Source organism: Xenopus laevis, chromosome 7L (genome assembly GCF_017654675.1).
Source record: "Xenopus laevis strain J_2021 chromosome 7L, Xenopus_laevis_v10.1, whole genome shotgun sequence".
Taxonomy (NCBI): domain Eukaryota; kingdom Metazoa; phylum Chordata; class Amphibia; order Anura; family Pipidae; genus Xenopus; species Xenopus laevis.
The window spans coordinates 8,359,675-8,384,798 of record NC_054383.1 but is presented as its reverse complement, the minus strand read 5'-3'; the positions used below and the strand labels follow the sequence as shown (position 1 = coordinate 8,384,798).

The 25,124-nt window shown below is 42.9% G+C and overlaps 1 protein-coding gene across 2 annotated transcripts in view; it reads right to left on the bottom strand.

Annotated features, from left to right (window-relative positions):
* Positions 1-25,124, bottom strand: part of LOC108696071 (cGMP-dependent protein kinase 1) — a 430,860-nt gene that overhangs the window by 370,436 nt on the left and 35,300 nt on the right. The window contains exon 1 of one of the 2 annotated variants that reach the window (XM_018225071.2): positions 8,236-9,406. The exons of the other annotated variant lie outside the window; for it this stretch is intronic. Within the exon in view, the coding sequence (XP_018080560.1) occupies positions 8,236-8,540 (305 nt within the window). The 5' untranslated portion in view covers positions 8,541-9,406. Of the gene's footprint in view, positions 1-8,235; positions 9,407-25,124 lie in introns of those variants that run through there. 2 annotated transcript variants of the gene reach the window in all.

Here is a 25,124-nt window from a genome sequence, read left to right as displayed (position 1 = left end):
TGGGATAGCAGGTATAGTAGGGAGAGATGGTGCCTATAGTAACAGTGGATAATAGTCTCTGGGAAGGGAGTGTGTCTGTGGGATAGCAGGTATAGTAGGGAGAGATGGTGCCTAAAGTAACAGTGGATAATAGTCTCTGGGAAGGGAGTGTGTCTGTGGGATAGGAGGTATAGTAGGGAGAGATGGTGCCTATAGTAACAGTGGATAATAGTCTCTGGGAAGGGAGTGTGACTGTGGGATAGCAGGTATAGTAGGGAGAGTTGGTGTCTATAGTAACAGTGGATAATAGTCTCTGGGAAGGGAGTGTGACTGTGGGATAGCAGGTATAGTAGGGAGAGATGGTGTCTATAGTAACAGTGGATAATAGTCTCTGGGAAGGGAGTGTGACTGTGGGAAAGCAGGTATAGTAGGGAGAGATGGTGCCTATAGTAACAGTGGGATAATAGTCTCTGGGAAGGGAGTGTGACTGTGGGATAGCAGGTATAGTAGGGAGAGATGGTGCCTATAGTAACAGTGGTATAATAGTCTCTGGGAAGGGAGTGTGACTGTGGGATAGCAGGTATAGTAGGGAGAGATGGTGTCTATAGTAACAGTGGGATAATAGTCTCTGGGAAGGGAGTGTGACTGTGGGATAGCAGGTATAGTAGGGAGAGATGGTGCCTATAGTAACAGTGGATAATAGTCTCTGGGAAGGGCGTGTGTCTGTGGGATAGCAGGTATAGTAGGGAGAGATGGTGCCTATAGTAACAGTGGATAATAGTCTCTGGGAAGGGAGTGTGTCTGTGGGATAGGAGGTGTAGTAGGGAGAGATGGTGCCTATAGTAACAGTGGATAATAGTCTCTGGGATGGGAGTGTGACTGTGGGATAGCAGGTATAGTAGGGAGAGATGGTGCCTATAGTAACAGTGGATAATAGTCTCTGGGAAGGGAGTGTGACTGTGGGATAGGAGGTATAGTAGGGAGAGATGGTGCCTATAGTAACAGTTTATAATAGTCTCTGGGAAGGGAGTGTGACTGTGGGATAGCAGGTATAGTAGGGAGAGATGGTGCCTATAGTAACAGTGGATAATAGTCTCTGATTACAGAGTGGGAGAGATGGTGACAGCAAGGCAATGTGGCAGTTGCTACTGAAGCAAAAGGCTGGACACTTCTACTTTAAAAAAAAAATGTGAATTTGCAAAGCCTGTTTTTTCCCTGTTTCGCACAACCATTAAACACAGTCTTGCGGTTAATAATAATTTGAGAACTGTCTGGTGCCTCCCGAGCCAAAATCATTTCAAGGGCGCGCTGAGAAGACGCAGTGAGGGGCAGAGCAGACGTAAGGAGAGACATGAGTTGGGTCAGTGGGCACAGCCGGCACACGACAAACACAACATTTCTCCCGCTTGTATCTAGTGCTTGGAAAGAATCGCTACTTAAATCTCCTTAATAGATGAATCCATACACTTTTCTCCTGCGGGACCAATATATATATTTTAAAGGGATTCTGTCATGATTTTTATGATGTTGTTTTTATTTCTAAATTACACTGCAAATAATTCACTCTACAATATAAAATCTAATTCCTGAACAAACGTGTATTTTTTCAGTTGTAATATTGGTGTGTACTTGCATCTCAGGTCATTTTGCCTGGTCATGTGCTTTCAGAAAGAGCCAGCACTTTAGGATGGAACTGCTTTCTGGCAGGCTGTTGTTTCTCCTACTCAATGTAACTGAATGTGTTTCAATGGGACCTGGATTTTACTATTGAGTGTTGTTCTTAGATCTACCAGGCAGCTGTTATCTTGTGTTAGGAAGCTGCTATCTGGTTACCTTCCCATTGTTCTGTTGTTAGGCTGCTGGGAGGAAAGATAGGGGATGATATTACTTCAACCTGCAGTACAGCAGTAAAGAGTGACTAAAGTTTAAATCACATGACTGGGGGCAGCTGGGAAACTAACAATAAGTCTAGCCCCATGTCAGATTTCAAAATTAAATATAAAAAAATCTGTTTGCTCTTTTGAGAAACGGATTTCACTGCAGAATTATGCTGGAGCAGCGCTAATAACCGATGTGTTTTGAAATGAAACATTTTTTTCCCATGACAGTATCCCTTTAATTATTACACAAACAATACAGATGATAAATACATGAACCCCAGTAGGGGGCACTTTAAGTAACAGGCCTAGGCTTTAGGGTTATTTCTAGTGTGCAACATGATTGGTTCCCAAATGTATCACTATAATAAGACAGACACACGTTTAATAGGTTTTAAAGGAGAAATATCCCTCCAAAAAAGAATATAGTTAGAAAAAGCGATATTTGATGTATTTTATATATAACCGAATAAAGTTCAGCTGCTTTTAAGCCGGCATGTGCTGTTCCTTGGTACATAGTAATGATCTGAAAAAAAAAAGGGAATTACTACTCAAAGAAATATCTCCGTGGGCCACCGGGGGGATCTTCTCACACAGGAACAACGTGGGACTCGGCTGAGGCTTTCGAAAGTACAAAGTGATCTCGCTTGATTGCACGACAAATACATTTATTCACACGGCGGAACAGAAAGTGCACTTACAGATATTAAAGAGGAACTTCACCCAAATAAACAAAGAATAACATTTTGCCTCTTTCTGCGCAACGTTCCAGCAGCATTAGCCTCTCGTTCTTCCGTGCACTGCTGCTCCTGACTACGTGTACTATTAAAACAATGTAGCAGTAGCCGTCTCTCCTCCAGCCAAGGCTCAGATTCCCACAATGCTTCTCTTTCTTCCTGGGTCACAGAAGGCATTGTGGGAAAGGGAGTCGCGGCTGGAGGAAAGCTGACAATTGCTACATTGTACCTGTAGTCAGGACCAGCAGTGCAGGGTTGATCCATACTGGCCCAAATCAATCGAATACAATCTTTTGGTCCAATGGGCAACGATAGGATAACAAGGAGATGCTGTAGAGGCTGCATCTATGTCTCATTGTCTTCCTATGCCCCTTTATTAGCTGGGAAAGATTACCTAAGCGTGGATAAAGATCCCTATAGAGAAGGAGACAAGACAGAGATAATACTGGGTAAATGTAAAGGAATGTGACTTGAATACAGAAAGATTATCCCCGGGGGGGCCTGGCAATGAAATAGGGGGGTCTAAACCCACAACAGAATAAAATCCCACCCTCCCCTCCCCCAGAATTCATAAAGCTCAAAAAAGTGGAACCAAACTGTCCAACCAAGAGACCGGCGACATGAACGGAGAGAGGAGAAATCACGTAGAGAAGAAGAGAGCGGCCCCACGATGTTGGGCTCCTGTTGCTAGGAAACCGTGCGGAGCCTCCATTGCCGAGCAGAGAGACCAAAATACCCCAAATAGGGGGGGGGGATATAACAGAATTAAAGTGACATAATGGGGGGCTGATATTCATTAGCAGAATTAAAGTGACAGGGTGAGGGGGGCTGGGAGTTATAAGATGACAGTTAGTATCTGGCAGTGTCTGTTATTGGGGATTAATAAATATTAATGATAACAATTGCAGCATTGTACCTGGGGCAGGTATATATCACTATTTATATAGCATTACACACCTACATAGTGATATACATTGTAACCAGCAGTCCTGTCCTGCTTTATGGCAGCTAAGATTCTGCAGCCCACCTGGATCCCCCCCCCCCCGCTGCAACAACTCCCTGACAACCTGCATTCCTCCCATGTTACTAAAGCACATGATAATTATTCACAGCAAGAATGTAGAACCCTAATTTGGATTCCCCCCCCCCGCTTCCTCCAGTCCTGGAATCAACCTGAACCCTTCCATCTGCTGCCTTCATACAACTCCCAGCAACCCCTGGCAGAGACTGGACATCTCTTCTGTAACGGAATCAGAGAACAAGGAGTTGGGGGCAGATTTACATTCTGTTAGTGATTGACATCAGCAATCCCCCAGGATTTTCTAAACTGTCCCCGCTGTCCCTGCTTAATTCCGGAGGATTTTATCACCCTCTCTTGGGAAAGCTTTCAGCGAACCCACGCTGTGATTATATAAACTGCAGTCAGGCGGCGTGTATATACACAAGTGAACTCATTCCAGCTCTCTCCCATCTCCCCGACTGCACCCGACTGCACCCTCACTGCACCCCGACTGATTATTCTGTACCGGCAGATTTGCCTCCACGTCAGCCCTGCAGCAAGCATAGAAACAATTACAGTCTGATGCACAGGGGAAGAGACAATAAAATGCTCAGGGACCTTACACACAGGCAGTTAAAGTGCTTGAGTGCCAAATTGTGTGCACCTGGTCTAATGAATTGCTTACATCTCCTTCCTTTGTCTCACAGAGCAGCAGTCCTGTCCTGCTTTATGGCAGCTGAGATTCTAGCTATCTGTATAACAGAGCATTCTGTCCCAGTGGCTGCACAGATCCTATCTGATCCCCATTGTAAGCAGCAGTCCTGTCCTGCTTTATGGCAGCTGAGATTCTAGCTATCTGTATAACAGAGCATTCTGTCTCAGTGGCTGCACAGATCCTATCTGATCCCCATTGTAAGCAGCAGTCCTGTCCTGCTTTATGGCAGCTGAGATTCTAGCTATCTGTATAACAGAGCATTCTGTCCCAGTGGCTGCACAGATCCTATCTGATCCCCATTGTAAGCAGCAGTCCTGTCCTGCTTTATGGCAGCTGAGATTCTAGCAATCTCATACCTCCAGGGGTGCTCAGCAAATGAGGCAGCGCCAGATACATTTCCAGGGACGGCAAAAAGCCGCTCCTGTACTTTTAAGAGCCGAATTTCCGGTTTTGAAACCAGAAATTCGGCATTACTAGTGCAGGAGTGCGCAGTTGTGCTCTCCGCAGTAGTGTTCCTGCCTCAGATGCAGATGGGTACGCAGGCGAGGGGGGCAGCATTTTGAGGAGCCGCCTCAGGCGGCTTCTTCACCGGAATCACCGCTGCATACCTCCCAACTGTCCCGTTTTAAGAGGGACAGTACCTCTTTTGATATCTCAACCCGCAGTCCCTCTTTTGTACTGGAAAGTCACGATTTTCTCTGCACTGAACAGGCAGAAAAGGAAACAATGTTTCTAACTTAATTGGCTTTTGGCAGAGAGCCCAGAACAGCCACAGCTGCAGATAAGATACTTTAGTGACAATTTTGAGATAAGCAAATAAGTAATTGTAACAATATAAGATAACAGGTCTCTTGGGAAAAGTTAGACTCACAGCTTAAAGGGCAATTCACCTTCTCTATTAGCAAAACTGTAATAACTGGAAAAAAAACACAGAGATATGTTCATAACCTGCCATTTTTTGTAAAATGAACATGGTAATTAGGGGTGTGGCCTCAAAAATGGGCGTGGCAAAAACTAACTTTTTTGTCCCTCGTTTTATTTCCAAAATGTTGGGAGGTATGCTATCTGTATAACAGAGCATTCTGTCCCAATGGCAAAAGGAGACTATTATACAGATTATACAGATATTAACAGATTAAGTCTACATCTTATTGGGCAGTGTATGGGGTCCTCCAACGAGCTTCCTCTATCAATATCTGGCCAAAAGTTAGTCAGATTTTGATCGGGTCAGGGTTAAAAATCCCATCAGTTCAAGGACCGCATTGGTTTTTTGATGCGGTCCTTGATCTGACCGCCCGTATGCTCAATGTTGCTCAATGTTGTGATACGATTGTTTGGCCCTAGGGCCCACAATCGGATCAGCTTAATATCGCCCAGCAAGGATGGGGCATATCGGGAAGGGATCAGTTTGTCTGGTGAGGTCTCCATACGAGCGGATACGTGTATGGCCAACTTAAAGGGCAGCACATAAAGTGTCAGTGTTGGTAGGAAGGCAAATAATGGGTATTATTTAATAATAATAATTAGAGCTATTGCCAGTAAAGAGATATTGTCATTTACCCCTTCAGTCCATAAGTGAAAACTAAAACTAGCGCCAGGTTGGACCAACTTGAAATGATTTCATTTTGATAAAATTGTTAAAATGTAAAAGTTCAGTTTACAGCTGTAGCTTTGGGAATATTGGGGTTCAAGCCACCCTTTGGCAGCTGACAGTGTGAGCCTTTGAGCTGTAGAATTCAACAGCTGCAAATACAGGGGTACCCCCCCCCCCCCCCAGAATCTCAGCCTTCCCTTTATAATTATTTGCCCCTATGCTGGACTTGCAACTCTGTCTCACCCTAAATGACCTTCATGCTGAGCCCCCAGAGAGAACATTCCTCAGCTCTAACAGCTTCATATTTTCAAACAGAAGAAACGTTAGCCTTGAGGGGCGACAAATCAGTCAAGGAGCTAAAGGGTTAAACCTAAACTTCAATCTGTCAATGGTGAAAGAATGATCCACCCTGTGTCGACCCGGGAATTTAACTAACAATGTTATGTCTGCAAGTTTCCCTTCTCGCGTGTAGATTGTAAGCTCTTGGGCCAAGATCTTCATTGCTATTGTGTGGAGTTATTCCCCTCTTTTTCTGTTTACTTCTCTGTCTTTCGGGTTTCTATCCCTTTGTGAGCTTGGCAGGGATATAGCAATCTCACAAAAGATTAAAGGGAAACTTCACCGAAAACCCAATATTTTGTAGACGGTAGAAGGTTAAACAATAAGAGATTGGCTCGATGGATTGCCAAACTGATAGAATCTTGCCCAGTTTGGTCTTGGATATGCTGCAGACTTGGTTGCTAAGTTCAGCGTCTATAGCAACCACATAGCAATTTCAAACTAATAATTTCACAATGCAATAGAAGCCCAGGTTTTCACCGCCAACAAGTCAGACAGATAAAGGGAGCCCCCTCGCACCTCTAGGGTCCTACACTTGTCCTACATTACAGCATTATTGAGCAAGAGCAATACTATGACCCCCCCCCCCCAGCTTTTGCTGACGGGACTTTTAATTTCCTGAGTCCCTGGATTGAATACAAAGTAAGGTCAGAACCAGTATATATAGTATATATATATAAGCAAGGACATACAGCAAATCAATATTAGGGCTCCCAACATTTCCAGAGGTTGTCCTGTTTCAAAAGTACATATAGAAATTGTTAATTAATTAGGGCCACGTGGGGCCCCCTATACCTCCTGGGCCCCCCTGCTGTAGCTGCAGTGCCGGCTGCCCAGGGAGCTATGTACATGAAAGCACAAGACGTGGGCCGAAGAACATACAATCCATCTATAGCCCTGAATGCCATTGTCATAAACACTCCCAGCGGGAGGCAACTTTATCAGTGCCACCGAATCAGAGTTCCCAGCGTGAGACAGATGTATGACAAGGTCCGCTATATTCCCATCAAGCCCACAAGGATCAGAAGTTCTGCAACCAAGAGGGACACAACTACAACTCCCAGTATCCCTTAAGTGGGGTACTGGGAATTATACATTTAAAGGAGCCCTGTGGTGGGAGGGGGGGGTGAAACCTCTGCACTGTTAAACTACAACTTTCAGAATAATCTCTATTTGCCAGTGCTGGGGAGCTGCAAAGATGCATGTGCCGAAAATACCCAAAAAACCCTGTGATAGCCCTCTCTGCCATATCTTAAACCCAATGGTGCCTGCTTTGCAATCAAGTCATCCAACAGCTTCAGAAGAGCCAATCAAAAGTTACTCAGGCAGCAAAGTTACAAGTTCCACCAAACCGCGGTGATGTAATGTTTGCACCAGGTCTAGTAACCCATAGCAACCATTCAGCTGTTCCAGGTGACCAATAAATGCTTCTTCCCGGCTGGTCGCTATGGGTTACTAGACCTGATGGAAACTTTGAGACACTGGTGACTGATATTAGCACTAAGGATCTAAAGATACAGCATGGGAATTTCAATAAGAAGGGGTGCAAATAGCTTGACTTATTATTTTAACGGACGAATATAGCTGCGTAGGACATTATATTTTAGTAACCTCCATCCCCACCGCTTCACAGATCTGCAGAATGTTATTACGGAGTTGACCCCCAAAACATCAACATGACCCTCTTTCATTTGAGCAATGACAATAAACCAACAGCAAGCTCCAGATACACTGTATATTTATATGTGTATATATATATATATATTTACATACCTTGACATGGCACAAGACAGATGGATGCAGACAGAGGTGTTAGTTACACATTATTTCAGAAGATGAGGACAGAATGGAAAGCAGAAGGTACAGGAGGAGACTGTCTGTATATAAAATACACAAGTGGATGGACAAAGACAAAATAGAAAAAAAAAACAAAAAAAATAAAAACAACAGTTAAAAAGACAGGGATAGGACAATGACACAAGGCTGCATCTTACTGTGGGCTCTTGGGGTAGAAGGGAAGAGTGACATGACTCAATTCTTGGATGTCAATGGCAGTTGGCTCTGCAGAAATAGCCTGCCTCTTGGTCCTCTGCTCCCCCAAAGTGGTGGGGTTCTGTTTGTGAACCTGGGTGGCCGGTTTGATGACAGATCGATACTTATCCAGTTCGTTCTGGAGTCTTTGGATCAGCTCATCCTTCTGATCCAACTCCAGCTCGAGTTCATCTATGAGAGCATCCCTCTGCCTGAGCTCCTCGATCTTCTCCTGCAGAGCGTACTGCAAGTCCCTCAAAGTGCCCATGTTCCCGGCAGGGGCCACGGCTGCCTTTCCTTCTCCTTTCGTCGTTTTCTCGGCCAGTTCCAAACCCCCAGCCCAGAAGAACCACAGCAGCCTCTTACTCACCCCAACGCACTCCTTTGTGCAGGGGAAGGTCCCACTTCTCTGGTCTTGGAGATGGTTCTCCGCTTTATCCAAAGGAGGCTGCTGCTGGTCAGATCCAACTTTGCTTCCCACTTTTATTTGTTGCTCCCCAACCCCGGATAACTTCAAGGGTTCTCCCAAATTAAAGATCCAGAACAAAGGGTCTCATTAAGCCATGACATTTCTCCTTTAGAGGTGGACTTTACTCTACTGTTTCCCTTTCAAATCCAGATCCAAAGAGGAATCGCTCCCAGTTGAAAAAAAATAAAAACCCAAGACCTTGTTCGTGTTGCAGTCCACTTGTAACTGATCCACAGGTTCCTGGAAGTCTTCTGCTCCCTCTCCAGCAACACAAGTCTTCTCCTGAAGCTCCACTAAAGCTCAACTGTCTGCGTGTGGCTGCTACAACAGCAATCAGAAGCCACGGCAGGGAAGAACATTAGCATGCATGGTCTCTGCAAAAGGCAAAAAAAAAAGAATCCCCTCCCCTCTTTGAGAGGAGCCTTGGCTGCAGGATTGTAAGGGGAAGCAAAGGGAAGCGACACATAAACATGGGCTGAGAGGGGCGTCTGCAGGAGCAGGTCCTCCTTGCGCTCTGAGCACTAGAGCTGATCCTCTGCAGCTCTTCTGACTGTCAGCTCATCGTCTCTGCTGGGGTCCTCTTAACCCCATAGCTGCCTCTGCTCAACCCTTTCCTAGACTGCTGTTACCTAGGCACCCTGTTAACCATGGCACTCGCTTGCTCTGCCTGCCTTATCTCTGCTTTTCTCTGCTGCTCACAACTCTATTATTATCAGTGCTGGAATTGGGGAGGGATACACAGGGATGCCAACACTTGACTTCTTTATTTTTGGGAAATAACATCCCCTCAGTGGGGAAGCAAGGGTTTTGAATCCCGGGAACTTTCTTTTGCTCCTCTCCACTTCTGCATGCAAATAAAATGCAGAGGTAAAATCAAATATAGTTAAATATATAGAATATAAAGGAGAGAAAAGATTGCTGGGAGAGACATAGAGAAGAGATAGAGAAGTGTTAAAGAGATAAAGAAGGTGGAGGCATCAGAGAGGGTTATAGAGAAAAGGAGAGAAGAAAACAGGGGGAAACAAAAAGAAAAAAGGAAGGTATTAAAGGACAAGGAAAGGCTAAAAAATAAAATCCCATTTTTACTTTCTTTAATGAAAAAGAAACCTATCTCCAATATACTTTAATTTAAAAATGTGTACTGTTTTTATAAGAAACCTGACTGTATGCTGTGCAATTCTTCCTTCATTTACTGCTGTGTATAGGAATTGTCAGATGGTCCCTAACTGCTCTGCAGGGAAACAATCATACTTATGAACAGCAGGGGGAGCCCCCGCCTTACTTCCCAGCCATGCAGAACTCAAGCAGCTTTGTTTATGATGATCCCTAAGCAGCCCAGACCTCACTGAGCATGTGCACAGTCTTGGTCTTGCAAAGATGTTTGAAAAAGTTACAAGATGGTGACCCCCTGTAGCCAACTTTGAAAGCATAAATTATTTGTTTGATTAGGCTTGTGGTGCAGTAAGTTCATGTTTATGTTTAGTATACAAAATACAGCATTTCTAGCCTTATTCTATTTTATACTTTCCATGTCCTTTATACAGCAGCAGATTAAGGAATAGTGAGAGAATTATTTATATGAAATAATCTTGGGTAATACAGAATATGATGGGGTTGTTATGACACAATATACAGGTAAGGAGCTGTGTTTGCAAAAGCTGAATTGGCAGCCAAGAAAAGTCATAGGCACAATTTTAGTTTTGGGGTCCCTACAGGTCACATAATAAATCTATACATACTGGGGATTAAACTTTGTCTTAGAAGGAAATACCAAAATGGAAATAGCAAAATGGTTTTGCTTTAAAGTGGGTGAAACCAGAAAGTATTGGTGCGCGAGGCTTATTATAACAATGGGTGTGGCTTATGGTTGTGGGAGGGACTTGTTGTAGCACCCTCATCACACAGCGCATCCCTCCACTTTTTTCACTCCAATTCAAGCACTGATTATTATTATTATCATTATTATTATTATCACTATTATTATTATTAGTATCATTATTATTATTATATTATTATTATTAGTAACACAGAGACAATCAGGAGCAGCAGCAAGGCAGGAGGCAGATGAGAAAGGATATATTATGATTATTATTATTATTATTATTATTAATAGTATCAAAAAGGCACCAGCTTTATAATTAGAGTAACATTTACAAACTAGGATAATTGCCCAGAAGCTGACAGGTTGGACAGGTCAGTGGCAGAAAACAAGCAGGGCTGGTTATGACTTTCATTTTAAATAAGGGAAGAACGTTGGGGGGGGGGTGCTCTTCCTAAAATGAATCAAGAGAAGTTTTGGAGTAGCTCCTGCTCAGTCTCGCGCTGCAATTTGTAGGGGGTTCAGTATGTTTATAATGTGTCTATGACTCACTGACAATAGTGCATAAAAATAAAAAATGCACCCGCTGTTTTAAGCTCTAATGACATTACTTAGTTACTTAGCCAGCAGCGTGATGCTTGTCCATGGCCCAACAAGTCCTTGGTGATTTCTAATATCCTCATAACTTACATTAGTGGGTACATTAACCCTTAAAATACACAAGTAATAACTCAGCCTGCAGCCTTGTGCCTTTATATGGCCACAGAACTCCACAATGACTTCTAATATCCTTATCATTTACAGTAGGGGGTATATTATCCCTTATAATACATGAGTGATATGCAGAGTTCCCTGTATAACTCAGCCTGCAGCCTTGTGCCTTTATATGGTCACAGAACAACCCCTCAGTGACTTCTAATATCCTTATCATTTACAGTAGGGGGTACATTATCCCTTATAATACATGAGTGATACTCAGAGTTCCCTGTATAACTCAGCCTGCAGTATTATGCCTTTATATGGTCACAGAACCCCTGAGTGACTTCTAATATCCTTATCATTTACAGTAGGGGGTACATTATCCCTTATAATACATGAGTGATACTCAGAGTTCCCTGTATAACTCAGCCTGCAGCCTTGTGCCTTTATATGGTCACAGAACAACCCCTCAGTGACTTCTAATATCCTTATCATTTACAGTAGAGGGTACATTATCCCTTATAATACATGAGTTTACTGTTATATTTTTAGCTGTGTAATTGCCTTTTAATATAGTTTTAAAAGTCAAAGAAGCATGTACTGAGACAGTGACTTGGCCTTTCTTGACCTTTTCTGCTTTCTATTGCCTCATTTATGTACAATTTTTTCTTATTTATTTCTGATCAGTATTGGGTCAACACTCAGCACTATAAATTGTTTGGACTTGGCAGAAATTCTCATTGGCTATGGGCTCTACGTGGCCCCCCATGTGTCCCTGCATTTGGTTCCTCTCAGTTCTGTTCATTTGGAGATCACATGACTGGATCTTTATGTGTATTGCCCAATTAACTGCATTGCTTTGACCACAGGGAATAAAGAAAAAACTGGGCCAAAGAGCTTAACGTGGCAGCTACTACTGGGCTACCAAGAGTCTCGCCATTTGCAGGTTAAATAAACAAAGGCTGGTATAGTAAGGATTATGTGCTGGCTTGTGGGGAATGCTGGGATTTGTAGTGCAGCAGCAGTTGCCTTAGACTCACACACCTCCCCATCACAGCATTGACTGGCAGTGGGTTATATTCATATACAGCAACAGGAGGTGTTAATTCCATACTGAAGTCACTGAGCCACAATACAGGATAGTAATATTTTGCAGAGATGGGGAACCTGTAGTTGTTGGACTACAACTCCCAGCACCAGGTACAAGTGGCACATTCCCGCACTTCTGCTTTTCCCCATCTTAAAGTGGTGGTTCACCATTAAGTTAACTTTTAATATGTTATGCAATGGCCGATTCTAAGCAACTTTTCAACTGGTCTTCCTTATTTATATATTTTTGTTTTTTAATTATATGCTTCTTCTGTTACTTTCCAGCTTTTAAACCGGGGTCACTGACCCCATCTAAAAACAAATGCTCCGTAAGGCTACAAATGTATTGTTAGTTGTACTTTTTATTACTCGTCTTTCTATTCAGGCCTCTCCTATTCATATTCCAGTCTCTTTTTCATATCAATACATGGTTGCTAGGGTAATTTGGACCCTAGCAACCAGATTGCTGAAATTGCAAACTGGAGAGCTGCTTAATAAAAAGCTAAATAACTCAAAAACCACAAATAATAAAAAATGAAAACCAATTGCAAATTGTCTCTCTCTACATCATACTAAAAGTTAATTTAAATGTGAACAACCCACTAAAGCAGTTGTTCACCTCTGAGTTAACTGTTAGTATGATGTAGAGAGTGAAATTCTGAGACAATTTGCAATTGGTTTTCATTTTTTATTATTTGTGGTTTTTGAGTTATTTAGCTTTTTATTAAGCATCTCTCCAGTTTGTGGTTTCAGTAAGCTGGTTGCCAGGGTCTAAATTACCCTAGCAACTATGCCCTGATTTGAATAAGGGACTGGAAAATGAATAGGAAAGGGTTTGAATAGAAAGAAGAGTAATAAAAAGTAGCAATAACAATACATTTGAAGCCTTACAGAGCATTTGTTTTTCAGATGGGGTCACTGACCCCCCCTTTGAAAGCTGGAAAGAGTGAAAAGAAGAAGGCAAATAATTCAAAAACTATAAATAAGAAAAATTGAAAATTGATTAGGAGTGGCCACTCTATAACATACTAAAAGTTAACATAAAGGTGAACCAACCCTTTAAAGGGCAGAAAATTGTAGCCAGTCTTATGGCCAACAGCCCAATACCTCCAGCTCTTCTATAAGCCATGGGGTGCAAGCGCCCTGCACATGGGGTTTGCTGAGTTTTTTAGGCCTTAATTGTGTAAATATCACCCACAATGCATTTGCCAGCTATTAGAGAGAATGTTACTGGCCCTTTAAATCCAGTTTCCTATATCCCCCCAGCTGTTTGTAACATAGAGCTCTCATGACCCCGGAGAGTTGCAGTTCAACAGCTGGAGGGCACCCTTGCACGAAATGTACATCATCCCTTAATATTCCCATAGGGACAGAGGATAGAAAACATCCGGCAAACTCCTTTACTATAATTCTCTACACGAGACATATAATACATTATTAGAATAAAATGACGTGTCACATATGTTTTCCCACCAGCAATTTATATTATTCCCGGTGGGAAAGTATTTTCGGATGAAAATTCCACTAGCCACTAACCCACTGGTCCCCTGCGTCCTCTGGGTGGTGGGTCGGACTAACAAGTAAAATGGGAGCCCCCAATTTAAAAAAGTCCCTCTCATACACAGTCACACCCTTCATCTGTCCCCAATTATGTGAACGTTCCACCCACTCTCCAAACAAGCCACACCCACTCGGCACAAGCCCTGCCCCTTATTTTTCCCATTTTGCCATATGACTGCAGTATCCCCTGTATCCACCTGATGGCAGCACCTCCAACAATGAATTACTCCAGTGAATTACTGTATCTACTAACAATGTAATATACAACATATACTTCCCATCACCACAAGGGGGCTCCTGTGATGCTGTTGTGCAGAGGAATGCCTGAGCAGGGCAGCATGGCAGCTTCCACTTGTGCATATATAGTGAATAAAGTACCCCCTCTTGTAAAATATAAGGATATTATAAGTTACCGAGGAGTTTCATGACCATATAAAAAGACGAGGCCAAAGGCAGAGTGCTTTTAAACGGGTCATGGAACTCAGAGGTAACATTATATCCTTGTATTTTGCAACAGGGGGTACTTTATTTATTATAAAACACAAGTTTCAGTGAGTCATGTAACAGAAATGACATCACTACTCACCCTTTATAACCGATGACATCAGAACTCACAGGATATAATTTACAAGATATTCATGGCTTTTGTGTATTATATGCAAATATACAGGAATATTATGTCCCCCCAGTGGAAATTCAGCTACTGAAACCCCTTACTGAAAATTAGATTTATCAAAGCCCATTTAAATTTATATCAGAGCGTCGGTTCAGTTTCCTGTATCCTTAATTCCCCCTACTCCAAAGGGGTTAACGGTTCCAGGAAAATGTGAACCGAGCGGATATCATCCATCGCAGTCCCTTCTGTTTAAACACTGGCTCAAATATTTAGATCTTGTAGAAACTAAAGGGAAATTTGGGAATAAAACTGTTTAAAGGGGAAGGCGACATCTCCTGGAGTGATATCCAGATACAAAATATATATATATATTGAATAAAGTACTCCTTCTTGTAAATTATAAGGATATTATCGAGGAGTTCAATGACAATATAAAAATATGAGTCAGAAATTACATCATTTAGCACCTTTTACGTTTTTCAGGGCCCGAAAAAAAATTGGTGTAAGATCCAAGAAAATGTAAAATTATTATACATAATATATAGGTTGGACCACAAAACAACAATGTAAAATGAGTGAAAACTTAAAATCAGGGGATATAAATGGGGGTTCTACTGTATACAAATTTATATACTGTATATATATATACACACACACACAAAGCAGAGTCTGGCACATGTATTCGAAGTTCAGATACTTTATTGCAATTGATTTGGATTGGGAACTAGCAAGGGATTCTGGGTAAAGATGTCAAACTCATCTGCAACTGTCCAGCGAGGGCTGTAAAACTGAGGCTTTTGCCTAACTACAAGTCTAAATTAGTGATGATGTCTTGGCAAACTTCTGAGTGACAAGATGACTGAGAGTGCCGCTTCCAGTGATTTGTGGCACCTTTGCAGCAATGCCATTTGTCAAGGATATGGGCAGTTTTAGAATTTTTATATCATTCGCCACCTAGTGGCAGAACACAGAATCTACCAAAAATCACATACAGTTCTCTGGAGTACAGGAGGCTTTTATTTAATCAGAATCACTGGCAATGAATAGGTTAGCTGGTGCGGAAAATGCTTAGAAAAAGTTGTTTTTAGGCAGCGTTCCCCTTTAACAAATAGATAAATATATAAGAAATAGGGACAGTCATGAAGTGGGAAAATGCAATTTGTATCTGGGGCCAAATAAGATTAGAAATTATTTTTCCAGTCGCTATTAGGAGGTTTTGAGCCAGAAATCTGCACTGATGCCAATTACGCACCTTTTTGCTTCATTTTTCTGCTTCAAAGAAATAAGAGTTATTATAAAATCATTCCCAGGGGTTATTCTGAGGGAAGGGAGTATGGCAGCTCCCTCTCTATGTATCCATGCAGATAAACAGAGAAGGGTGATCTACAGGGTCAGAACTAGGGGTGGCCAGTAATTAGTAAGCTCATTAGGGATCTGGGTGGGGGCTGCTGTGCTTTATTAATAAGAGGTCGGGCATTGGCTTTGCTTTCCCTTTAAGATGAGTCTGGTACCAATGAGATTCAGTTGATAGAGCGGCTGAATGACAGAGAGCAGAGCTGATATTTTATAGGAATAGAGAGCTGTTTACATAACAGAAATCTTATACACGTCTTTCCCAAAAGGCTTTTCCTTCCATCTGTTCTTCCCGGCGCATCTATTTTCACGACGCGGTTTCTCGTATGGGACAGATGCGCTTCACATGAAACTCCCGGGCTCTCAGGACTCTCTTATCCGGGGTCATGTACTTGGTGTGGATATGAGTGTTATTACAGTGGGTGTAAAGAATGAGCAGATGCAAAGCTTACTCCGGGTCTAGTAACCCATAGCAACCCATCAGCACTAGTGATGAGCGAATCTGTCCCGTTACACTTCAGCGAAAAATTAGTAAAAGGGTGAACGCACTGAAGTCAATGGGCATCAAAATAATTTCGATTTTTTTTTTTTTGTCCAAATTCATTAAATTCAATGGGCGTCGATATTTTTTTTTGCGTGCCAATTTTTACGCGTGCAACTTTTTCTTTGCATTTCTTTGCATTCAAATTTTTGCAGCAGTTTCTCAAAAAAATTCTCAGGTGCTGAAGTGCGGAAATCCACGAATCTATGCCTGGAGAATAAATTCGCCCATCACTAATCAGCACGTAGCGTTTATGGATCTACAAGTATTTAATTGGCTGCTGTGGGATCCAAGGCAAACCTAATTACCATCAGAAATCATGGGGGCCCCATAGGACTTATTTAGCAGGTCCTGCAAACGAAGTAGAACGGGGCCCAAATGTAACTAAATTGTATGTCTGGTCATGTTTAGTGATGGGTTGAATTTATTCGCTAGGCATGGATTCACCCAGAAAAATTTGCTGCGACAAAAAGAATTTGTCGCGCGTCAGAATTGTCGTGCGCATACAAATTATCGCGTGTCATTGACTTATAGGCCTTTGGACAAAAGAGTCGCGCGTATAAAAAATTGTCAGGCGTGAAAATTGTTGCGGGTCAAAAAAAATTTGAAGCCCGTTGACTTCAATGCATTTCTGAAATTTTTCGCTGTTTCACAAATGTTTCTCAAATTTTTCGGCGAAGCGAAATGGGACAGATTTGCCCATCACTAGTCATCTGCTATAGCCATGCCCCATTATTCCCAAACCCCACCTCCTCCCTCAAGCCCTGCCCACTCTGTGACCCATCTCTTGGGGCCCCCTCTGCCATGAGCTCCTTGACTGGACTCTAGTAAATCTGGTCCAGCTGGTCAAACCTCCCAGAATCCTCTTGTACGGCCAAATCCCCAATATCCCTGTTTGATCTTACAAATCAGTCTCAGAACAGGTGGAGCTTACAATCTAATTTCCCTATATTTGCCACAATAATGCACACATACACCAGGGCCAGTTATATTAGAAAATAATTACCTAGTACAAAGCTTTGACTTTATGCTTATTCACTCTACCTGCAACTGGTCCAGTAACCCATAGCAACCGATCAGGTTTGTGTTGTTAGAGGGGTTGCTATGGGTTGCTACATGGAGCAACAATTCAGCTGTGTTAGTGCCTGAAGCCTGAGGTTCCTCCCCCATTTGTTTGTATCGGGGAATCACCACGTTACATTGTATCATTGTCTCCTCTGTGACTGTAGGGGGCAGCATTGCACAGAGTCTTTCCCATAGCCAGTGCAGTTTGTACTATATACTGTATATATATATATATATATTAGAGTATTAGACTATTATACACAAAGGAACTAGAAGGCGCTGAGCATGAGCGGTTTCACTTCAATGGTTTCGCATCTAGAAAGGAGGCCTCTGAGTGATTATTTGGGAAGAAACAAATCTGAACTCAATTAAAAGAATTCCCTGCTCTTCAAGTGAATTTAAATACATTCATTAACCCGGGGCTGATTATTGTAGCAACGTTATACTCTCTGGGGGTCACCTTTTAGTCAGGGTGGGGGATTATGGGGATGGGAAGTAACTCTGAATGCTGCCCAGTGGGGTATCAACCCTGATTGTAGTTCTTGGACTACAATTCCCAGCATGCTCTGCTAATTAGGCTGCACTGGTCTTTACATTTAAATGAAGTGAGTGCCAGCTGAATCCACGCTCTCTGGAAAATCCTGAGGATTAAGTAACATTGAGACCTGCGGGAAGGGGACAAAATGCTGAAAATTGCCCCTTTGCTGATAATGGTAATCGCCTGGACCTGCCCAGTGCACCAGCATGTTTTATCATAGACTCCCCTACATACCTTAATGGGCTGGTTCACCTTTAAGTTAACTTTTAGTATGTTATATAATGGTTAATTCTAAGCAACTTTTCAATTGGCCGTGATTATTGATTTATTTATAGTCAGGGTCGGACTGGGAGGCCCGGGGCCCACCGGGACTGCTGTCCAGGGGCCCCCCGCCGGCCCCCGCCCCCCTACTAAAGCCTGTCGGCCCAGCCGTTCGGCGCGCATGCGCAACAACGCCACACGGCGCGCATGTGCAGGCGGCGCTGCGCATTGCCGGAAATAAAAAAAAATTTAGTGATTGGAAATATCGGGAGAAGGGTTCTGGCCCGGCGGGGGCCCACAAGGGTCGGGGCCCACCGGGTTTTTTCCCGGTATCCCGCCGGGCCAGTCCGACACTGTTTATAGTTTTTGATAGGGAATCAAGGATTCGGTTCGGGATTCAGCCCTTTTCAGCAGGACTCGGCCCGAATCCGTCTACCCGGTCGAACCGAATCTGATTCCTAATTTGCATATGTAAATTAGGGGTGGGTAGGGAAATCACGTGACTTTTCGTCACAAAAGAAACATTTTATTTCCCTTTTTGCTTTTATATGCATGCATATGTAAAGTAGGATTCGGATTCGGTTCTGTATTCGGCTGAATCTTTCACCAGAGATTCGGGGGTTTCGGCCGAATCCCAAATAGTGGATTCGGTGCATCCCTAGTTTTTGAATTATTTGCCTTCTTCTTCTGACTCTTTCCAGCTTTCAAATGGGGGGGGTCACCGACCCCTCTAAATACAAGTTCTCTGTAAGGCTACAAATGTATTGTTATTGCTACTTTTTATTACTCATCTTTCTATTCAGGCCTCTCCTATTCATATTCCAGTCTATTATTCAAATCAGTGCATGGTTGCTAGGGTAAACTGAACCTAGCAACCAGACCGCTGCAAACTGGAGAGCTGCTGAATAAAAAGCTAAATAACTCAAAAACCACAAATGATAAAAAATTAAAACCAATTGCAAATCGTCCCAGACTATCCCTCTCTACATCATACTAACAGTTCATTTAAAGGTGAACAACCCCTTTTATTACAGGTTACCTCTACATATATTTGCTATTGCAGCAGTATTTGTCTTCTCTGCACACCCTGCTGGTTCTGACTCTTGAAACAATGTAGCAGAAGTCAGGTCTCCTCCAGACAGGGTTCCCATTTCCCCAACAAATCCCTTCCACGCTGCTTCTTTGCAGTTCTATTAATGATAATGAGCTTCTGCTTCATTGTTTGAAGTAATTGTCTCTAAACCTATTTCATCTTGCTGGTCAGAGGCAGCAGTATGGCAGCTCCGAATTATACAATATGCAGATTAATAGAGCTATAGTGAATGTAACATTAGTATTTGCTTATGTAAGGAGCCGGGATGATAGGAGATACAGCAGAGCAAGGGACAGGCACCTGTATATGTTATATGGATATTTTTAGGCTGTGATACTGCCCAGGGTCTTTGTTATTCAGATGGGAACACATGCACCAAATCAGTGTCTATGGCCTCTCGCTGACACTCTATCAGCAGCTGTCTGTAGTGGGTTTCCTTAAATAGTCTATGGCAGAGCCAAGCTCACATTCCTGGAATAGTTACGTGTGCAGCTCAGGAGAAGTGTTTGGAATAAATGACTGAGAGTGAGGCAATGGCGCCCTCTGCTGTCCATGTGTCCCCTATACAGTCTGACATAATATTATTGCCCTTTATTTCTTATCACTGATAAATATGTACTGTTTTACTATTACTTGCTATTCTTACTGCTGTTCACTTGATGTCTATTGATGTGTTTGGTCATTATGTAGTTTTTATTTCTAAATGACACTGTTTACACTGCAAATAATTCACTCTACAATATAAAATGTCATTTCTGAACCAACAAGTGTATTTAGTTATAATATTGGTGTGTAGGTGCATCTCAGGTCATTTTGTCTGGTCATGTGATTTCAGAAAGAGCCAGCACTTTAGGATGGAACTGCTTTCTGGCAGGCTGTTGTTTCTCCTACTCAATGTAACTGAATGTGTCTCAGTGGGACCTGGATTTTACTATTGAGTGTTGTTCTTAGATCTACCAGGCAGCTGTTATCTTGTGTTAGGGAGCTGCTATCTGGTTACCTTCCCATTGTTCTGTTGTTTGGCTGCTAGGGGGGGAAAGGGAGGGGGTGATATCACTCCAATTTGCAGTACAGCAGTAAAGAGTGATTGACGTGTATCAGAGCACAAGTCACATGACTAGGGGCAGCTGGGAAACTGACAGTATGTCTAGCCCCATGTCAAATTTCAAAATTAAATATAAAAAAATCTGTTTGCTCTTTTGAGAAATGGATTTCAGTGCAGAATTCTGCTGGAGCAGCACTATTAACTGATGTGTTTTGGAGAAAGTATGACAGTATCCCTTTAAGTGGAAATGTCAAAGTACAAAGGGGCCCTGCACAATAACGTGCTCCATAACTGCAATTTGGGGCCCCAAATCATTAATTCTTGCTATGCTGTCATGTGACCCTGTAATATAAAGTCAGACTGGGTAACGGGGGGGCATTTAGCTGTATCAGTGCTGGCACAGAGTGGTTAATTAGTAGGACGGCAACAGCTGGGGAGCTTGGACTGCTGTAAGTTTCAGTGCGTATATATATATATATATATACAGGGACTTGTACAGCAGCCCTAGGCACTAAAAATGTAATCTGGGAAAAGGTGTATATGCAGCAAACATTATCCTGCAAGGAAACATCATTGGGAACAAGCAAGGAATTGCATATCATCTACAACCAGCAGATGGTGCTGCACTTGTTTTATATTTGAAGAAGCTGTACTCAATCATCATCATCATCATCAATAGGACAGTAATTTGCAGGTGGTTCCATGCACGGCTGTGTGTGTATAAACAGAAGGGAAATCCAGGCTGTTCCACTGTGAATAGATTAAGGGAAATTTGCCCTGGTGGCAAAAGACTGTCAATAACCCAATGCACCGCTGCTCCCAAGGCAATGGTAATGGCAGCTGATTGGCTCATATCAAACACATTATATAACTGGATAGAGCCCTGCCGCCTCCCTAAGGGCTCTTACTGACGAGCGTTTTTACCTGCGCTCCCCTGCGTTCCGTTTTTCTGCGTTCAGCCGCAGGGGAGCGCAGGAATAGACGCATTACATTTTTTCCAATGGGGCTGTACTCACACAGGCGCATGTAAGTGCCGAACGCAGGAAAAATGCAGCATGTTGCGTCTCAACCTGCGTTCGGCAGAAAAACGGAACGCAGGGGAGCGCAGGTAAAAACGCTCGTCAGTAAGAGCCCTAATACAGTGTGTGCTAACGTTGGCTGATTAACGAACATAAGCGCAATTGCAAATTACATTTTGCTTGTTTACAGCTCTCTGTTCCATGTCGGGGCCCCCAGGGACCCATCTAAAACATCGGCTTCTCCCTTTCATTTCTTAAAATCTGTGGACGTTAATGTGACACATTGTGAGTGTGGAACCCACCTGCTGTGCATTGTGGGACATGCAAGGAACAATATATCTGATCCCCATTGTAAGCAGCAGTCCTGTCCTGCTTTATGACAGCTGAGATTCTAGCTATCTGTATAACAGAGCATTCTGTCCCAGTGGCTGCACAGATCCTATCTGATCCCCATTGTAAGCAGCAGTCCTGTCCTGCTTTATGGCAGCTGAGATTCTAGCTATCTGTATAACAGAACATTCTGTCCCAGTGGCTGCACAGATCCTATCTGATCCCCATTGTAAGCAGCAGTTCTGTCCTGCTTTATGGCAGCTGAGATTCTAGCTATCTGTATAACAGAACATTCTGTCCCAGTGGCTGCACAGATCCTATCTTATCCCCATTGTAAGCAGCAGTCCTGTCCTGCTTTATGGCAGCTGAGATTCTAGCTATCTGTATAACAGAACATTCTATCCCAGTGGACATGGATTGTGGGTGTATTGAGTGAGTGACACATTGAGGAGAAGGATCTCGTGTGAAACAGGAGCAGATTTCCTGAGTCCCGGCGTGAGACAAACAATAACATTGCTGAGCCGTGACATAACTACAAGTCTCTACATCTCCAGATCAGCTCATGTGCACTGGGGGAGCTGGCGAGTGTCACATCTGGGATTGTATTTATGATGGGAAGGAGAAGCGAGGGGCCGGAGCATTTCCATGGGAAAGTACTTAAATATAGATTGCTGGGGAGCAAAGGAATCTGTAGACTGATTATAATAAACCCAGGCGCCCCCTAGTGACCAGAGAGGGAAGAACAGTCTCTTTATTGAGTCCAATTTCCATTATACATTAATTACGTGTTATTTTAAATACTGAAAGCAGTACCTATCTGCCCCTTTTTGCACTGCTGCTTGAGACTCTTGAAAAAAGGTAGCTCACCTCTAGACAACACAGCATTTCCCGCAATGCTTTACGTGCTTTTTCAAAGGTATGTTACAGGCGGTTATTCACCGTTAAATTAACTGTTAGTATGATGTAGACAGTGATATTCTGAGACAATTTGCATTTGGTTTTCATTTTTTATTATTTGTGGTTTTTGAGTTATTTAGCTTTTTATTCAGCTGCTCTCCAGTTTGCAGTTTCAGCAGTCTGGTTGCTAGGGTCCAAATTCCCCTAGTAACCATGCATTGATTTGAGACTGGAATATGAATAGGAGAGGCCTGAATAGAAAGAGGAGTAATAAAAAGTAGCAACAACAATACATTTGTAGCCTTACAGAGCATTTGTTTTTTAGATGGGGCAGTGACCCCCATTGGAAAACTGGAGTCAGAAGGCAAATCACTTAAAACTAAATATAACATAAATGTAAAAAAAATGTATTTATAAAAATAAATAAATAAATGAAGACCAATTAAAAATTTGCTTAGGATTGGCCATTCTAGAACATACTAAAAGTTAACCTTTAACAAGCTGGCTTCTGCTGTGTTATGTATGTAGTCAGGACCAGCAGTGCACAAATTGATACACTGTGAGAGCCCAGGCCATTAGAAAATGTTTATTTGATGAAAAAAACTTTATATACAATCACACCATAACCAATGAGAAGCCCATTGATTGATGTGTGGACCCGCACTCAGCACTTTGCCCATCCACAATGGCTCAATGTCTGACCAGTCACTGCTTGTTGCAGTTGGTCGGAGGTATAGGCAGTTTAGGAGACTTTGAAGGCTGGGAGTCCTGGTCCCCTGGTTTATTCAAGGTGCCCCCCAGTCACCCACCAACTATTATTACAACAAACTCACCCATCACCCTGTATTTTGCTTTAGCTGTTGTTCATTCATCTTACCAGCAGATGGCACCAAAGGAACACAGTTATAATTGGTGCTACTGTAGAGCTCATTATTTGTTTCAAGGGCTGCTTTGAAATAATTGTTTTACTAATGAAAGTGGTGACATTTTCTTATTACAGGGATCAACGACCCGCCCACGCTTATGTAATGGGTTTGTCAAATATGTTATACCTGCCCGTCATACGGTTTGTGGGATAAAGAACAAGGGTCAATGACTATGAGATGTCATAAGGGACTAGAAACCCCTGTGTTTCAGGTGGAAATCCAGTTGACCTTAGTTAGTTATATCCTGGACTATATTCTGCTTGTGGGCTGAGCCCAACCCTCTGTTCTGTCAAGGGAGTTGGGCAGGAATTAGAGTGCCCAGCTTGTGTTTTTTCATAGATTCTCTATATATCACACCCAGTTATTACAAGAGACCCCCATGTTGCTCCTGGACTGTATGTAATGCTACTACCATTGGAGGCTGATAACTAGTTGGCTAGGAGAAGGCAGCTAAATCCCACACTAAAGTGGAACCGTTCCCTTTGGGAAGTGCCCTGAGTTCCCTAAATATAAGTTTACATATGTCACAACCCTATTTCTAGCTAATAATACCCTTCCTTTACTCATGCGCCCCTCTATAGTGAGAGCAAAACCAACGGAATGCAGATTCCAGGGTGACTGGGCCTCACGGAGTTCTGTCATTACGTCACTGTTATTCTCAGTACTGTACATTCTGTACTATCTCTACATCCCCCCAGTATTGTCTTTACCTTACAGATTAGCAACATGTTCTCCTGAAGATCTGGAAATTTGCAGTCACCCTGCTATAGTTCCAGGGGTACCCAGGGTACAAATAATCACTCACCCCAAATCTCCCCCTAACTGGCCTTCAGACTGGGCCCCCTTAGCTCATAACAAGGTTACAGATATATAGAAACATTGGGGTAACAGTAACCCTGATATAGTTCCAGGGGTACCCAGGGTACAAATAATCACTCACCCCAAATCTCCCCCTAACTGGCCTTCAGACTGGGCCCCCTTAGCTCATAACAAGGTTACAGATATATAGAAACATTGGGGTAACAGTCACCCTGATATAGTTCCAGGGGTACCCAGGGTACAAATAATCACTCACCCCAAATCTCCCCCTAACTGGCCTTCAGACTGGGCCCCCTTAGCTCATAACAAGGTTACAGATATATAGAAACATTGGGGTAACAGTCACCCTGCTATAGTTCCAGGGGTACCCAGGGTACAAATAATCACTCACCCCAAATCTCCCCCTAACTGGCCTTCAGACTGGGCCCCTTAGCTCATAACAAGGTTACAGATATATAGAAACATTGGGGTGTCACCCTGCTATAGTTCCAGGGGTACCCAGGGTACAAATAATCACTCACCCCAAATCTCCCCCTAACTGGCCTTCAGACTGGGCCCCCTTAGCTCATAACAAGGTTACAGATATATAGAAACATTGGGGTGTCACCCTGCTATAGTTCCAGGGGTACCCAGGGTACAAATAAGCACTCACCCCAAATCTCCCCCTAACTGACCTTCAGACTGGGTCCCCTTAGCTCATAACAAGGTTACAG